Genomic DNA, 17,026 nt, shown 5'->3' with positions numbered 1-17,026 from the left:
CCGACATGTCAGATCGCTCAAGTTAATAACAATAATCACCACAGAGACCTGCTTTGCCATTCGCCCCATTCAAACCGACTTGGGTTTAATAACAAGCTAGGTGCCCTCTTATTGCTATCCTGCAATTAAAACCCATCAGACACCTCGTATCTGATAATTCGGCGTTGATACAGTCAGACTTTTCTTTATCATGCCCCTTCAACCCATCTCCGTCCCCCTCCCCTCAGCTTGGAGCCTTTTCACTCTCCCTTCAATCCAGCCTACGTGATAATTGCCCCCCCCCCCCCGGTCCGTTTGAAAGGCCCTACTCTGTCTGTCCAACTCCACGAGCCATTATTCTAATCTGGAGATGTGAAATTACCTATAATTTCCCTTGATGCCCCGTCACTTGGTCGAGCAGTTCTCGCCTCTTCTTTCCCAGGGCCCGCGTGTTTAACAAGGCACATAATCATCAGGAATGAGGGAAAGGGCACGAGGGTGTATATATGTGTGTGTGTGTGTGTCGGGGTGTGTGTGTGCGTAAAGAAGGAGATGTTAATGTAACACAATGCGTGTCGTTATGTGAAAAAATCAGCTCGGAGGAGTGAAAACACGGGGCTCTGATGTGGCTTTGTTCTTCAGAGAGAGACACCACAGCAGGCTGCAGAGCTCCTGAACGAGGCTGCACCTCTCAAGGTAAGACATGTATGACCGGTGACGTAGCAGCTTGAATGTGTAGAAGTGGGCATGACGCGCAGCTTTTGAATGCAATAACATTCAAACAGCATGATTTTTTTAATCTTACAAAGAACAGCTGGGCCGAACCTCATAGAGAAAAATGCGAATTTAAAGTTCAACTGCTATCTTTGATATGGTTAAGGCTAACACTAAACATTTATTTGCATGCACTGTGCTAAAGGGGGTCTGTTTAAGCATTCGGCGTGAAAGACTCCTGATGATTTGACGTCATGACCTCTGAAATGACATCACCCATGAGGCGCTACACCTGTAATGAAATGTTGATGTACAAGTAATATAAGCTCCACAGAAACTGTTCTTATGATTAGTTGGTTATTTTTCCAACCCCTGTGTGTGTGTGTGTGTGTGTGTGTGTGTGTGTGTTTGTGTGTGTGTGTGTGTGTGTGTGTGTGTGTGTGACATCAGACAAATTGAATCTAATGTTTGCCAGACAGCCGAGAAAGCGAGGTGACGAATGAAAAAGATTAAAAAAAGAAGAAAAAAAAGAGAAGAAAGGAGTAATTGGATGTTTCTTTTACGCGCTGCTCTCCTTCATTAACTAGAGCTCGACACCCAATTTAATCAAGAGCATCAGCCAAGATCGCTGGATGTGTTTGCACGGATGTAAATAACTTAATTCTCTGTGTTTAAACAGTGTGAGCGCCAGTACGTGCACATCAGTGCAGACGACTATAAATCAGGCGCAGTTTATTGGAGGGATGACATGGCCATTCGTCATCTTACTGTGACACCCGGCGAGCTTTTTTGATTGACTGAAGGGAAAGTATCGTTTAAACGCTGACTTGCACGGCATGTGTCCCTCTCTGGTGAAAGAAATGGGGGTTCGTTAAGAGCAGACGGCGGATGTGGGTCGTTTTATCGATTTAAAAAAATAGATTGTGACGTAGAGAATTCAGAAAAAGTATCATAATTATTTATGTTTGTCAGTTCTTAAGACACCAATTTGGAAGGTGTGTCGTCTCGGCCCATTAGCGCGAGCGCGTAAAAGTGTCACAACCGCCGTGCGTAAAAGGTGCCATCTCTTTGGGTCACCCTGCTGAGAGCACATTTTTCTTTCAGCCATGGGTGTGTTGTTGACTTTACATTGAAATAAGTATCCTTAAAACTGAAATCCACAGTGAACCAGATCTAAGAAACCAATGAACGGGGATGAAATCCTCAGGTGTTCTCGGCAAATCTCTTGAAATCCGAACAGATCTGCAGCTTTTCGTGCGCTGAAGGACAAAAGACAACCCCGGCTATTAATTATCACCTCGGCTGAGCTGTGGTGTTTAACAAAGCTCATTAAACATCCAATATTATATGTTAAACTCTCGAGATGTTGTATTTTACCCACAGATCAGGGACGCTTAAGTTCATTAGAGTCTCATTTGGAGTCCGGTTACCGTTAATGTAGGCTCCTGCGGCTCTTTCACAGTTTGATAAATGCAATCACACACTCATCTGAATCAGCACCCTGAACACACCTGTCCCACAAGACATTATTCATTATAAAGTCACTCCAACAGCTCAGGAATGTGTTGGAACCTCGTATCTGATTAAAAAAAAAAAAAAAAAAAAAAAAATGCACGCACACAGAATATTCTTTAAAATTCCTTTATCCAGTCTCTTGTTTAAACTGCACACACTAAAGTCCACATGTCAGTGAGATGCGCACCGTGAAGTCTGCCTTAACGTCAGAGCAAATCTAAAAAATATATTTGGGTGTCTGAACTGAACTGAAAAAAACAAACAAACAAAAAACGCACACGAAACACATGAAAGTCCTATCAAAACACACAAAAAACACGACTCAGCTCTGAGCAGAGGGCCCGGCGTGGCCCCGACGCAGCCCGAGCGACAATCCCACTCACATCATCTGAGGCCTGGGCACCGCGTCCTGGTGAGGGTGGTGGTGGTGGTGGTGGTGGTGGTTCGGGTACCAGTGGCCAAAACTGTTCATGTAATTGTTTGGGTGCATCTGGGCCCCTTTGTTCGCCATGGAGACCTCCCAGACCTGGGGCAGCCCGGGCGAGCAGGGCGAGATGGAGCTGGTGCTGTGGAGATGCTCCCCCTCTGATCCGCTGCCATGCTTCATGATCTTTTTATACTTGGAGCGCTTATTCTGAAACCATATTTTCACCTAAAGAAAGGAGTAAAAAAAGAAAAAAAAAAAAGAGGCACATAATTGTCACTGCGGTTAACGATCAGCGCTAATATAAATGTAATAAGGGTCCTTTATGAGCATATTTCCGTCAAATTAAACCCAGTGCGCGTCTCAGAATTGGCCCGATGTCGAACATTTGGGAGCAATAAAAGGGAAAACTCCTCATAACTCTCATCTTTTTCTCTGTTGTGTTTGCAAATCCCTCCCTTACTACTGGCGCGTTGTTAGTCGCTCGGCCTCACGGTTGAGTGGCACTTGTTATCCATTAAAAACAGAGCCCTCTCATTGTTTCGCCGTTTTATGAGACCAATGGTGCATGGAGTGTGACAGGAGATTAAAAAATATTGCGGAATAATAAAAAAAAAATAAAAATAAAAATAAAAAAAATTGCGCGCTGCGGTGGGTCACCGAACATTTCTGCTGATTCCGAGCAAAGATGTCTATTTTTAGACAGCAGAACAATGGCGCGAACGCTCCAAGAGCCCAATGAATCACTCAGTAAACATCTTTAGCACGAAACGAGGAGAGGAGTTATTGAGATAAAGGCAGTAGGGGGTTGAGGAGGGGAGGGGGAGAAGAACAAAAAAGTGTGCAGGAAGCAGCTCAGATGACAGAGTCGATCCATGTTTCCATCTGGAAAACTGGTTAAGTTAAAGGAGCATTATGCAGGTCGGGGGAAGAAATTTTAGGATCTTTATTTATCTATTTATTTTATTCCCAAACAAACCAAATAAACAACCTATCTTTTTTTTTTTTTTTACATTATCAAACTGACCTTAAAGGACAACCTCATACTGTTTTACTTTGTTTGTGTGTGGCGGACCCTGCCACCATTCTAGCTTCAAAGGGTGTTCTGGGGACCTTATTTTCCTCTCAGAACAGCTTGTTTATTCAGTTATGGAAAAAAAAAAATAGATATTTCAGACACCCTAAAGAAGTGCAGAAGAAGAGGTGTCATGTCCTTGCGTTAATGAGCTGTTACCTGGTCTGAATAGATAAATAATTGAAAAAAATAAATACACTGGTTTAATTACATAATGTATCTTCCATAACGACCTGCTCCCACACAGCTGACCTGTGATTGTGTTTTGTAACTGCGGTTACTGAGAGCACTTCAAGGACCTGAGCTGACAAAGGAAATGCAGCCGCGAAATTAAGCACAGTAAATAAGCCGTGCATTAAAGGATCGAGTTACAAATCACAACAGTCCTTTTTTCACATTTGATCTCCAGGAGCGCCGTGATCCCTCATAACACAGCAGATAACAGGCTCCAACCTCCACATTCTCTCTGATATTCATCTTAATTCAGGACCTTTCGATTTATCATATCAGCCTAGTGGAGGCACTGAATGCAACATGTTACAGGCCTGATATTTTTGGCTAAAGGCTGAATAATAATAATCTCCTCGGGCAATAATACGCTCATATTTGTGTATTTTCCACATTACACCCTGTGTTTTCAAGGCCCACCTGAGTCTGGGTGAGTCCCAGTTTGGCCGCCAGGTCGGCGCGCTCCGGTAAGGCCAGGTACTGGGTCTGTTGGAAGCGCTGGTGCAGAGCCTGCAGCTGCAGGCTGGAGTAGATGGTCCGAGGCTTGCGGATTTTCTTCCCTTTGCCGTTCAGACGAAGGTCCCTGCCCTCGATCACCGTGGACTTGTCGCGATCTGCGGAGAACAAGAACGAGATTCTGTCATTGGATGTATAACTTCTAGAAGTGGAAAACAGAGAGAGGTCGTATTCGAGCAGCTTTTCCCTGGTCTCCTAAAAAATATAAAAATACAATAAAAAAAATCTAACATCTCAACAAGAAATATAGGAGTAGAAACAGGAGCTGTAGAGTCAGACAGTGCAGCTGAGGGCCTGAGCTGCAGGCTGTGGACACACATCCAAAGTGCCTGAAAGCCAAAATCAAGTTCATGCGTTTTTATCATAAAAACACCAAATCTTATGGTCACAAATGCTCTAATTATAGTTTTATTAAATCAATTATATTGTATTTTGGACTCAGTGATTTAGTGAGTCATTCACTGGATCATGATATTATCTTTATACTTAACACCATCAGAGTTATATTTAATTCACCGAATGGGACAAACTCCCGCAGAGATGAAAGGGCTGCCATTTTATGGGATCGCTTTTTGTTATTGTGAGCTAACAATGAGACAAAAAAAAAACCCCAAAAAACCTGAGGTAGGCCCAGGCTACACGGGCCATAATTGGACTCACCCGCAGAAAATTATGGTCAATAAAATTAATGGCAGCCTGCGCCGTCATCATATAACATGAGCGGGGAGGGAGGGAGGGAGCAGCGGTCGAGCGCTGCAGGCCTTGTTTGGACATTAGTGGACTGAGTTAGAATGAGCCTCGTGGCGTTAACTTTCAGGATAAAACATTACACATTTATGACAAAAAATCCGATTTATTTTTGTTTACTTTTTCGATCTTAAAACGAGGTGTTCTTCTCACGAGGTAGATGTCAGGGGGAATTGGCGCCCTGTGCGTAATTGCGCTCAACCGTGGCGCAAAACCAGAATGTTTTATAGCCATCAATGATACAGCAATCTCTTTGACCTTCTCACATACCTGTCTGCTCTAATCTGCTGTGGGCCAGGCTGCTGCTGTTGCTGTGATTGCTGTGCTGGTAGGACATGTACGCGGACGGGGGGTGAGAGCTCACCGCGCCGGGATAGGTGTAGCCCAGAGAGCGGCCATAGGACGCGCTGCCGGGGAAAGGACTTTCATGCTGGGAGTGCCCGGCAGCGTGCAAGCCGTGGACCGGGTAAATGTGAGAGAGTCCGGAGGAGTGCTGCTGGTGCGCCGGGTGTCCGTGGCCGAACTCCAGAAAGGCCGATTTGGAGGGATCCGAGGCATTCAGACTGTCAGGCATGAAACCCATAGACATCATTAGCTAATACGCGAGTCCATAAAGCCGTCGCTCTGAAGGGGCTCTCATGAGCTCAGCCGAGCAGCGGGGAAAAGTTGGAGCAAATCCACTCTCAAGTCCGAAGCATCGCTCGCGAAAGAAAGTCCCCGGCAGTGAGAAGTGACGGCGCGCATGTTCCCACGCGTTTGGAGAGGCAAAAAACACAAACAGGGATAAAAGCGAAAGGGATCCTTTTCTTTACATCACTGGAGGAGCTGACATGGCTCTTCAAACACCTCCTGCCTGCAGAGCCTCAAACATAACTGCCTTCCATCTGCGAGCTCTCTGATTGGTGTTCAGCGGCCAGCTGTCACCGGAGCTCCTCCATTAACTTCATTAACATATGATAGAGGATGCAGCTCGACAGGGACCTCCTTCCGTGGATTATGAAATAATATCTCTTTCGGTCAGAAGTGCTTGATTGTGGTCTTTGTCAGAATAACGTTGTCATAAAAAATCAAATCAAATCAAATTAATATTGCCTGTAATTTTTTCAAATAATTATTTTCCATCATGTGTAACCCCCTTTGGGAGATTTTTGACACGTGGAAGATGTTGGTGAATAAAATCTGTTTACCTCGGAGAGAAAATTTGATTTGTTATCGCGACAGCTTGGCTGAGTTTTTAAGAGGCGAGGTGCTATCATTAAGCGGGAAAATACGCGTAACGTTCTTTTATGAGCTGATATAAAGGTTATTGACAAGTGCAGAGGCTGGTGCTGGAGTACAGACAGTCGAAATAAAAGAGAAACCTCAAATAAAATTAGATTTTATATTGTTTCGTTCATGCAGTCCATGCGCTTAATTATCTCCCAAAATAGTTTTAATAATCTAATAATTCTGCAGGTTTATTTGACAAACAGGGCTTTTTTTTATTATCATCATTTTCAGCAGTGATCTAAAATATACATATATGTATACAGGCACCGGCTAATGAGTAGAGAACGCTTTACAAAAAGACACACAAAGAAAAAAAGTACTTCTGTAATTTAGCTGCACGCCTTCACATTTTTACAGTCGAATAGAATTTATGGACGTTTCTGAACCCCATCAATCAAATCCATCTTTTTTTTTTTTTTGTGTTTTTTTTTTTACAGTCTGCGGACGCGGGGCCTGTTTACACTATCTCCACGCAGCGTTACATAAGTATTTGAAGCTTTGGAGTTCAGCTGGCACATTTTTATACCGCTCGTTTAAAGCTCCTCGTCAGCCTTTCAACGCATGCGTTAAAGTTTATATTCTGGGTAGGAATCATAAACGGAAGTGCGGGTGAACTGATGCACGACTCCTGGTGATTTAATGCAGGATGTGTCACGAGTTCCCGCTGCTCCCCGTTAAAGTTACGATTCATTAATGTTGTTATTGCACAGCTGCTTAATGCATTAATAAACGCGCAGTGTTGTGAGAAGTAACCAGAAGACATACTTGAGTAAAAGTAGCTGAATTAGTACTTTGGTAATAAGTGAATGTCACACATGTGAAAAGTACTTGAGTTAAATGATCTGAAATTACATGTGTTTGAGTATCAAAAGTAATTACCTGCAAATAAATGTAGTTATATTTCAAAAGTACAATTAAAAGTAAATTCTCCTTCTACTGTATAGGGAATGACAGATTATTAGCCTCAAATAATCAATTAATCGGATCTGATATTTATGATTATTTCCATTTATTGGAATCAGAATTGTTTATGGGATTTCAGACACAGTTTGTAATCTGCAAAGTAACTAGTGACTAAATTTATCAAATGAATATAGTGGAGAAAAAGAAAGCATGATATCTGCCTCTTCCACACGAATGCTAGTGGAAGTAAAAAGTGGCAGAAAATGGAAATACTTAAGTCAAGTAAAAATACCTCAAAACTTTATTATACAACAGTACTTGAGTAAATGTACTTAGTTACGTTTCATCATTGTCGGCAAGTCAGCTGGATTCCAGTTACATTAAACTTGAGTCAGTACTCATAGAGATATGAAGATTCTCTTTAAATCAAACTGGTCAACAAACATTTAAAGGTAACTGCAGAGCCATAAATTAAATCTAAATCCAGCTTAGTTGATCAACATCAATTCATGCATGAAGTAACTGTGAATTCACAGTCCTGAACTCTTGACCTATTAGGTGTGAATGACTCACATGAAGATTAAAGGTTCAAGATTAATTTAATTGTCAGTATGCAACACAAGACACTGTAACAACATAATTGGTTGTAACTCCCTCAGCTATATGTACAAAAAGCAAACAAAATAATATACAGACTATTTAAGAAATAATAAAAATCAAGTTGTACTTAAGTACAGTACTTGAGTAAATGTAATCAGTTACATTACATCACTGTTCATATGTAACTAAGACAGCTGGACTGCAGTTACATATATATATAAAAAAAAAGATTCAAACCCTTGTATTCTCTCAGTCTCAGGAAAGCAGAAAGCAGAACTTCTGTACAAAAACATTAGAAGTGGATACATCTGTATCTCCTGTCAGAGGGCAGCCAGGTGAACACACTCTGTCTGACGTGGGTGTATCCCGTCTTTGAGTATCCTTCTGGCTCCCTGCAGACAGAGTTGTTTTGCTCAGCCTTGGCAGAGACTTCCTTTCCTGTAAAAGTCGTAGCAACATCATTGTTTGTTAATAGCGAGCAACAGCAATTCAAAACACATCTTGCATTAAATTAAATACAATTTTACTTCCACCTGTCAAATTCATGCTGCTGAGTGACCGCTAAATGCCGCTAACAGTAGCCGCCACAGCTATTTAGCTCTGTTAGCCACACAGCTAGCAGCTTGGACTGACAGCTCCAGGACCAGGGGAGTGTTAGTCTTTACACCGCTAGCACAGGACCTCTGGACTGGGACGGGCTAGGGCTAGCTTGTTAGCATGCTAATATATATTTTTGTGCTGTGATACACAAAGATCACAATTTCAAATTTAAAAAAAAAAAACTGTGGTCCATTCATATCCTGTTGATCATTTCAGTGCATTCATGAAAATGTTCAACTCAACATTTTAATTCTAATGATAAAGTTTTGTATGAATGGGCTAAATTAGCAGTTTACTGATGTATACTAACACCCTAATTAAAAATGAGCACCAGCGCACCAGGAGACATAATGAATACACATTGAAAAAAAAAAAACTGAACTTAAAAGATGGATGTTCGATGAAACAGAAATACCCAGCCCAGATGTCAATCATATTATTTCTAACTTAATGTCAGAGCTTATTAAAATGGAAGGCAGGGCTGTGTGTGCAGACTGCAGAGTCAGCAAAACACACAAGGTGCATGTGGATATAGTGCGGGAGCCAGGGGGAGAAAATGGCAACCGCAGGCTCAGAGACCATATTCCAGCCTCACTCTCCAGCAGAGTAAACGAGTGGATTTCCTGCCACTGTAAGGCTCCATTTTAAATAAGGTCTAATGGAGTCAGTGTGTGTTACAGTACACAGATTTCACCTCGGCTGAATCATATGTGAGCTGCAGTCAAATTATAAACAGAGACGTGTTTGGTGGGTTGAGCGTGGTGCTGAGTCGCTGTCCAACCCCGTCATTTTGGTCATGTCCTATACCCTTGCCTGCAACTACTGGGAAGCCAGCAGCACTGAGGGCCTGCTGGGCTCTGGACCGCTTCCCGATTACCCACAGGCCTCAGCCAAGCAGCCAGCCACAAATTATTATCATGGTAAAAAAAAAGAAAAATTCAGTCACAATAAAAAAAAAAAAACACACACACACACAAAAAAAGGAACGAGATGAGAGGCCAGTTTTCACATTGTGGGTGCGAGCTCGTGACCTCACAGCAGCTGTAAATCCTCGCCGGGAGATGATATCATGAGAGAATGCAGCGCTGTGGTTGTGTTCATTAGGCATTTACTGCTGCATTGTGGCATTTGTAGTTGCAACCCAGTGACATTTCTGGTCGCTGTGAGAGCAGGTGGGAGAGCGAGCTTTAGTGCACGGGAATGTCACACTTTTTTGTTTTTTTTTCAGCTGACAGATGGCACAAAATGCATACAGGCCCATGGGCGAGTGTGTGTGTGTGTGTGTGTGTGTGTGTGTGTGTGTGTGTGTGTATGTTTGTATGTGTGTGTGTGTGCAGCTCTCTAGAGGAGCTGAAGGAGAGAGGATTGAGGAGTCCTGGATGTGCATAATATCTGTCAAAGCCATGCAGGAACAAGAGGTGTAAGAGAGAGAGAGAGGGAGAGAGAGAGAGGTGAGGAGGCTCTTTAAGGCTTGTAATTATGTCTGCATTAGGGCTGAAGAACAAAGGCGAGCCCTGCAGTCATAGGGCAGGGACGAGGCCTCGCCGTGGCTCTGCCTAATACACGCCAAGGGATGATGGTAAAAACAGTCACACTCCCGAATGCAGCCCAGACTCACTGGCGTCTTACACATGGGCATGCGCTCCAGAGGTGTGTCCGACATAGGTGTGTGTTCTCTCTCTCCTTCTCCCTCACACACACACACATACGTTTGTCCATCATGCAGGTCTGATGCAGAGTGACAGCATTCTTTGTGTACAAACCGAGAGCACATTCCCAGGCAACTGCAGAGGCTGTGATCTTCCCGCTGGCCCATCATGTTTTACAAGCAACCCTCTGTTGCCGGGGCCCGAAGCCGAGGCCCGTCTACTCAGACTGACAGTCCACGACCCGGACAGGATGCCAGGATTTATTATCGCAGGGCTCAGCTCACCGCATAATAGACAGGCATCGAGGCCCACATGTCCCGTTTCAGCAGATATGACGGGGGGCTGGAGCTGAGGTGTGGTTTAAACACATTTATCCCCGCAGATATTCATCACAGAATCAGAGGCGTGAGAAACGTGAAGACACCTCAAGACATCACATCGCCTTTGCTCATTCGTGCAGATGGAAACCGGATATTTTCATCACGGTTTCAAATTGTTTTTTTTTTTAAGGTTTGTTTTTGTACTTTTGGATGCAAAGTGTTCCACCCTAAATTCTGACTAGTCAAGCTTTTGCTTTCCTCCTCCCCGTGAGCAGGTGTCTGTCATCACAACCGCAGATCCGTCTTTTGCGCCAACAAAGCCAACACAAACAGTGGGATTTATGTTTTTTCTCTGACCTGTTTTTCCGCCCCAGGAAAGTTAAGGAGATCAGAGGAGGAGTCGGAGCGGTGCAAGGAGGATGAGCGGCCTAATCTCTCCTGCAGGCGCCGTCACACAGCGAACATTCATATCTGCACGGCCCGGCGTCTCATTCCTCAAGTGCAGCCACGTTGCTGCTGATGTTTGTATGTGTGTGTTGCGTGTGTGCTTGGCAGCCTCCGAGGGCCCAGAGAGTTCACCGGTGTCACATGATCAGTACAGTCATGTGTGAAGTTTGCTGGCGTGCACAGATTAAAATGTGACGCACCGGCTCAGCTGAAAGGAAAATTCAAATGTTTGTTGCGTTATCATTACCATCATTATTTGTTATTATGTAATTGACCGTGAACATTCTCTGTATTCTGATTTTGTTAAGTGGATTAAGTGTCTGCAATAAAACTGGATAGCTGTATTGATGACTCTGTTTATGTAATTATTTTTTAATCATTAACATGTTGTTATTGTGGACTGACAGCTTCAAGGTGAGAGGTTCGGACCATGTCTCCACAGCCTTAATTAGCTTTAAAAGAAAACATGTCTGTTGTTTCATTTCATTTTTGTTCAATGCAGATTTTAGTTCACATTTAAATTTTCCAATTTCCAAAAATGTGTCAAACGTAATGAGAATGAATGTATTGACAGAATAAACTGAATAAACAAACTGACCTTAAAGGACAACACAGTTTCATTTTGTTTTACTTTTATGTTTTTTCTTCATTTATATTTGGCGGACCCTGCCACCCAACAGTGACCTGGGGGCCTTATTCTCCTTTCAGAACAGCTCGTTTATTCAGTTATGGAAAACATTAATATTTCTGAGATTGTATTATTACCTCTTTTATGTTGTAAATATTAAAAGTCTGAGTTTGAATTTCTTCTCCAACACAACATAGGGCCCCTTTAATGCAAGGATTGTAGATATTGTCCATGTTTGTCTGTGAATATTTGACTGGAATTAAAATATTAATATGCAGGCGTTGTAGTGAAATTATCTTGCTGAAAACATTAATTTTTACAGTCAGCTTGTACCGTTTTCATGACTTTGCACTATCTTTCCATATTTCTTTTTTAAACCTATACATGATAAATAAAATAATATAAATACAGTTTGATTTTTAAATCAAAATAAATGTGTGTGTCAATTATTAATTTCTTGTCACGTTGGAACTAAAAGGAAGGTCAGTATTTCATCAAAACAATTTTGTACAGTTAATTCAAAGGTCCAATTTCTAAGAATTACCAACTCTTCAAACAGTGACCCGACTCACACTCCTCAAGTATGGGTATTTGACGAGGAATGAGATGTTCCTACAAATTAGACCTTTGCAAACTACAAACTGAATAAACAAACTCATCCTTTTTGTGACCTTATAGTACAACACAACTGCATACTGTTTTAAATGCTTATATGTGGCGGACCCTGCCACCTTTCTGTCTTTTAACATATTTTCCTCCGAGAACAGCTGGTTTATTCAGTTATTGAAAAAGAAAATATTATTATTAGTTATAATATTACCTCGTGAGTACTGTAAATTCTAACAATTAAAGTTTAAATGTTCTTCTCCAAAACTGCACAGTGCCCCTTTAAATTAAGAAAAGAAAGTTTGCCTTTGTCATAGCAACTGTAGTGGAAATGTCGAGCAGAAAAAAAAGCCCATTATGAAATGTAAAAAACAAAACAAACCATAGATTGTAATTTTTAAAATCATTTTTCCTTGATGATTAATTCCGTTTAAAAATATTTTTCATCCACGGTGAGCCAGAAGTGCCCTCGCGAATGACCTCCCACACACACCCCACGTGCTCCCCGCTTACCTGGAATGTTCTGGAACGGGTCTTCAGAGCGCGGCTTTTATTGGCCAATTAAGAGTCATATTTTAAAAATTCCAAAATTAAATCGACAATTGCGAACATTTTGGCGCAATGGAAACGAGAAGGAGCGAGAGAAAAAATCGAATAAAACGATGATAATAATAATAATAATAATGATAATAATAATAATAACAATAATAATAAAAACCGACAAAAACCACACCAACAGAGCGTCTCACAGTGGGTACTATCGCGTGGGAAATAGTGGACCGTGTCTCGTCTTTTGGCCCGAGCTCTGAATCCATCATTGGGCATAATTGTTGCCAGACAGCGGATGACAGCAACATCGCCCACTGCCGCTGACTGTTGGACTTAAACTTTTAATTGATTGGCTGAATATAGAGGCCTTGGCATCTTGAAAAAAAAAAAAAAAAAAAAAGAATCTGGACTTCTTTTAGCTGTAATCTGGCTGCAACCTGAGCTCGGCTTCATCTGATTTAAACGGCTTCATTTTGTACAGAGTCGTGTGTCCAAATCATATTTTCTCTCCTCCTCAGGCGTCTGGTTGCGGCTAAAAATGCGGCATTTGGAACCAATTCTGTCTCACACTCTTACACAAACACACACACACACACACACACACACACACAGTTTATCCTCACTGAATGCTGCAGATTGATGCGGCAACCTGTCCACACAGATGCAGCAGTGGAGCCCAGCTGATGGACAGGCGCTGGGACAGTAGTGGCAGTGTATTGGGTTACACGCTGGAGAGCTAATGGCTAATAGAGAGCAGCCTGCTCCACATCTGGAACAAAGAAGCCAGTCTGGGTCTACCCTCTGTGTTTACAGCTCTGTTGTTTTTTCACACTCCTCGCAAAATCCTGCCCGAACACACATTCCAGACACACCAGCTCAACATGGGGGGGAAAAAAAAAAAATACATAGTATATTTTTCCACTGTAAATCTTGCCCCCATGTACCAGGAGGGGGGGGAAACAAAAGCAGGAGGCTGGCATGGATCAGTGGGGAGACACGGAGGAGAGAGAGACAGTTGTCTGTGTGTGTGAGAAAAAGATGGCATATGAGTTCAGCCGAGGTCAAAACAGCTGGTGGGAGTGGCGTGGCGAGCTGCCATGAGCTGTTAACTATCTGTTTACAAGCATCCGAGGAGGCATCCCACCAGCCTTTTTCAAAAGGACGTCCACCGAGGCTGTGTGGGATGGAAATAAAAGTATGAAGCCGGCACAGACAATGAGTTCATAAATCCTCCACAAACAATAAAGAGATTCACATATAAAGGGAGCAGAAAGGCCTATAGGTTTAACAAGCTGCAGATGTTTGGACAGGAAAATCATTTAGGAAGAGCGTTTGTGATTTCTTGTTTTCCCTCTCCTTTTCAGAGAGCTGACACACACACTGACGGAGGTGGAAATACTGATCATACTGGACTATGACTTGCCCAAGGGAGTCACACACATGCACACCCAATCAACATACAATGACACACGGCTCAGGGTTGCCAGGTTAAGACAGCCGGTCCTGTTAAAGGACCGGTTTACCAGGTCCGAGGATTATCCATCTGAAGTTACCTGCCCCTCTGGGTAACGTGAACCCCCTTTTGTGGTCAGTGTGCGAGGCAAGCGTCAGTTTGAGATGCCAGAGATGATGGGAGGCGACAGAGACATCTGTTTGGGTGGCAAGACGGGTCATCCGGGCAGGGTTGCCAGGTTAAGTGACAGTAGGTACATAGATGTTTCCAAAAGAAGCTTAACAGGTTTTCTGCAAACACCTGCAGCAGCTCTCTGATTATACATGAAATGAAAATGAATATTTGGCCTGTTATAAAGCGTGCACAGCCGTGAGGTCAAAGCCCTTTCTTTATAGCTCTTCAATAGGAACAACTTGACGGGATCAAGTTCAGCTCCTGACAACAAGCCCCGGCTCTGTCAAGTGTTAAGTTCCATTGTGACCTACAACAGGACACAATGGCCCTGCAGCACCCGTCCTGTACTGCGCTGCCTATCAAATGACAGCGTCTCTCAGAGAGAAACTTGGCAAGCTGATATTAAGAAAATGTGTCCTTTGTATGTATCATTTGTTTTTCTTGACATCATGCAGCACGGGAGTACGTTACATGGGAGAGTTTCATAGTGAGTGAACTGTAAATACAAACCAACAACAACAACAACAACAACAACAACAACAAAAAGAATCATGGATTAGCTGATGTTTTCTGGAGATGGAAAAAATATTTTCAACAAGTTCAAGGTCTCTTAAGGTAATTGAAGTGATCCCAGTTTTACTGGGATATCTCATTCCTTTTTACACTTACAAATATCTCTGATAGCCAGGGGCGGACTCAGGATGTTTGACGGGCAGGGAAGAAACAAATAAAAAGGGCAGCCCTGTGTCCACCAGTACTGATAGGACTAACTTACAACTGAAAATAAAAAAAGATTCTGCTCATATAAAACCCCCATAACTCTGAACTAGAAATCAAATGTGAATCATAATATGGTGTAAGCAAAAAAAAATGGACGTACGAGGTGGCAGAAATGAAACATGACTTCCCAGCCTCTCGTCATTATTCTACAAAAGAAAAAAATATTGACAAGACAGACTTCATGACCTTTAACCTTTACAAATATCGTAACCAAAATTCCTCCGAGCATCTCTTTTCACTTATATAATGTGTAACATTTCAATTTCACATTCATTTTTAAAAGCTGAGACTTTTGTTATAGAATTGTTGAACTGTGTTTTTACATTACCAAACAATGTTCAAGCAAACCCAGCAAAATCTGAATTTTACTGTGGGTAACAGTATTAATCATTTGGTCTGGAGTCTGAGAGTGGGGCAGGAAGTCAGCAATTGAAACTAAACACAACATGAATAAAATTTTAAATACATTACTACGTCACTGAACATTCCTGCCTAAATCATGTTTTTTCATCAGCCATGCCTTTGCTCTGTTAATGTGAAAAATGTAAATATTTATAATTTATTAAAAAATGAAATACTGTGTGTTTAACCTTTATCTTTTTTTTCTAAAAACAAATTAAAGTGAAATCGAACACATTAAGAAGCTTGCGCCTGACAATTATATACATATTTATACGAATTTGGGGAAAATAAAATTAAGAGACAGTTAGCTGATATTTCAATGTTATTGGCGAACATATTTAGCTGTTTACATATCCAGCATTTATAGAGCAACATTAGCATTCATGAAATTATGATGTTCGCGTCCACCTGCTAAAATTAAAGGGGCTTTATGAAACAATATTAGCTTAAAATGTCCAAAAATTAACCACTATTATAAACAGAATGTGATTAATTAATAAATTGTGTTTCAGAGATATCTACTAAAGTTAGCAAGCTATCAGCTAGCCTCACTTAGCAGTGGTCTAATGATATGCTGCCCCTATTTGTTTTGAGTATGAATTTGACAGGTTGCCAATTCTTACATGCTGCAGCTTTAAGTGCATCATTTACTCTCTTTTAGCTCCATTTTTGGTCTCCACCACCTCTTGAGTCAAATATCTTTCTCACTAGATGTTAAATGCTACTGCAGCTAGTGGCTAACTTAGTCTCTGCTGTTTGGTGGTGGACAGGTAGAGAACACTGACTGAAAAAGATGCAAATGAGACAGTAACAGTAAAGTTGCCAGTTAGAAAACCAAAACAAACTTTAAAGAAGCTGTTAAGAGCTGAAGAGAGATGCAGTGACTTGATAGTTCTCTATAGATTGTAAAATACAAGGGGGAGGCTTTGACATACACGTAGTCATGTGATACACTGGCAACACAAAAAAATATTTTCTAGCAGCTTTAGTTTCGGTTTTATTTAACACCACCTTTTAAACATTTTCTTCCTTGAGAGTTGGCCTCCAAAAGAAGAGGAGCCATGTTGTGTAAAACAAGCATGAATAAGTGAACAGTCATAGTAAACCACTAAGCCGCCCAGCGTTTTAAGTTTGCTCCCTTGACCCTGGCTGCGTCGCGACCATTTTGCTGCAGTGCTTCAGGTGTTTAACCTTGTCATATTAAAGCGTTTGTCACTGGAGGGCTAGACGACTGGGGCCAGGATGGTCCGGGGATTTAAAAAGGCCTGCGCTCCCAGATCATCAGACTGTCAGTTGCTGTCTGAAGCCTGCCAAGAAACATCAAAGCCTCGGAGGACACGCTCGTATCATCTTTGAACCTCAGCAGCAGAACACGCCCTCCCTGCCCGCTTGCATTCTTGCCATACATCACCAGTTTCTTTTGATAGTTAATAAAAAGTAGGGGGGAA

At 42.1% G+C, this 17,026-nt stretch overlaps 1 protein-coding gene and 1 long non-coding RNA gene across 2 annotated transcripts; one reads left to right on the top strand and one right to left on the bottom strand.

The window, feature by feature from the left end:
* The first annotated feature begins 512 nt into the window (after nt 1-512).
* LOC115570656 (uncharacterized) lies at nt 513-11,330 on the top strand. The gene is made up of 2 exons (XR_003981796.1): nt 513-675; nt 10,063-11,330. It is a non-coding gene; the product is annotated as an uncharacterized LOC115570656 (long non-coding RNA).
* On the bottom strand, nt 2,319-6,067 carry dlx4b (distal-less homeobox 4b). Its single transcript, XM_030399284.1, has 3 exons — nt 5,469-6,067; nt 4,356-4,549; nt 2,319-2,860 (listed from the first exon to the last, which is right to left on the bottom strand). Exons 1-3 carry the CDS (start codon nt 5,788-5,790, stop codon nt 2,588-2,590), a joined length of 789 nt encoding a protein of 262 aa, XP_030255144.1. The 5' UTR covers nt 5,791-6,067; the 3' UTR covers nt 2,319-2,587.
* Nucleotides 11,331-17,026: the final 5,696 nt, after the last annotated feature.

The sequence above is a fragment of the Sparus aurata genome, chromosome 20 (assembly GCF_900880675.1).
Source record: "Sparus aurata chromosome 20, fSpaAur1.1, whole genome shotgun sequence".
NCBI classification, from domain to species: Eukaryota; Metazoa; Chordata; class Actinopteri; order Spariformes; family Sparidae; genus Sparus; species Sparus aurata.
Note: the sequence above shows the minus strand (reverse complement) of the source record. Positions and strands in the feature narration are given on the sequence as shown.

Excerpts from the sequence above, each read along its gene's own strand:
- dlx4b (XM_030399284.1), bottom strand. The coding sequence starts at position 5,790 with ATGATGTCTATGGGTTTCATGCCTGACAGTCTGAATGCCTCGGATCCC. Across the intron at positions 4,550-5,468 it reads CAGCAGATTAGAGCAGACAG|ATCGCGACAAGTCCACGGTG; the intron begins GTATGTGAGAAG and ends TGTTCTCCGCAG. Across the intron at positions 2,861-4,355 it reads TGGGACTCACCCAGACTCAG|GTGAAAATATGGTTTCAGAA; the intron begins GTGGGCCTTGAA and ends TCCTTTCTTTAG.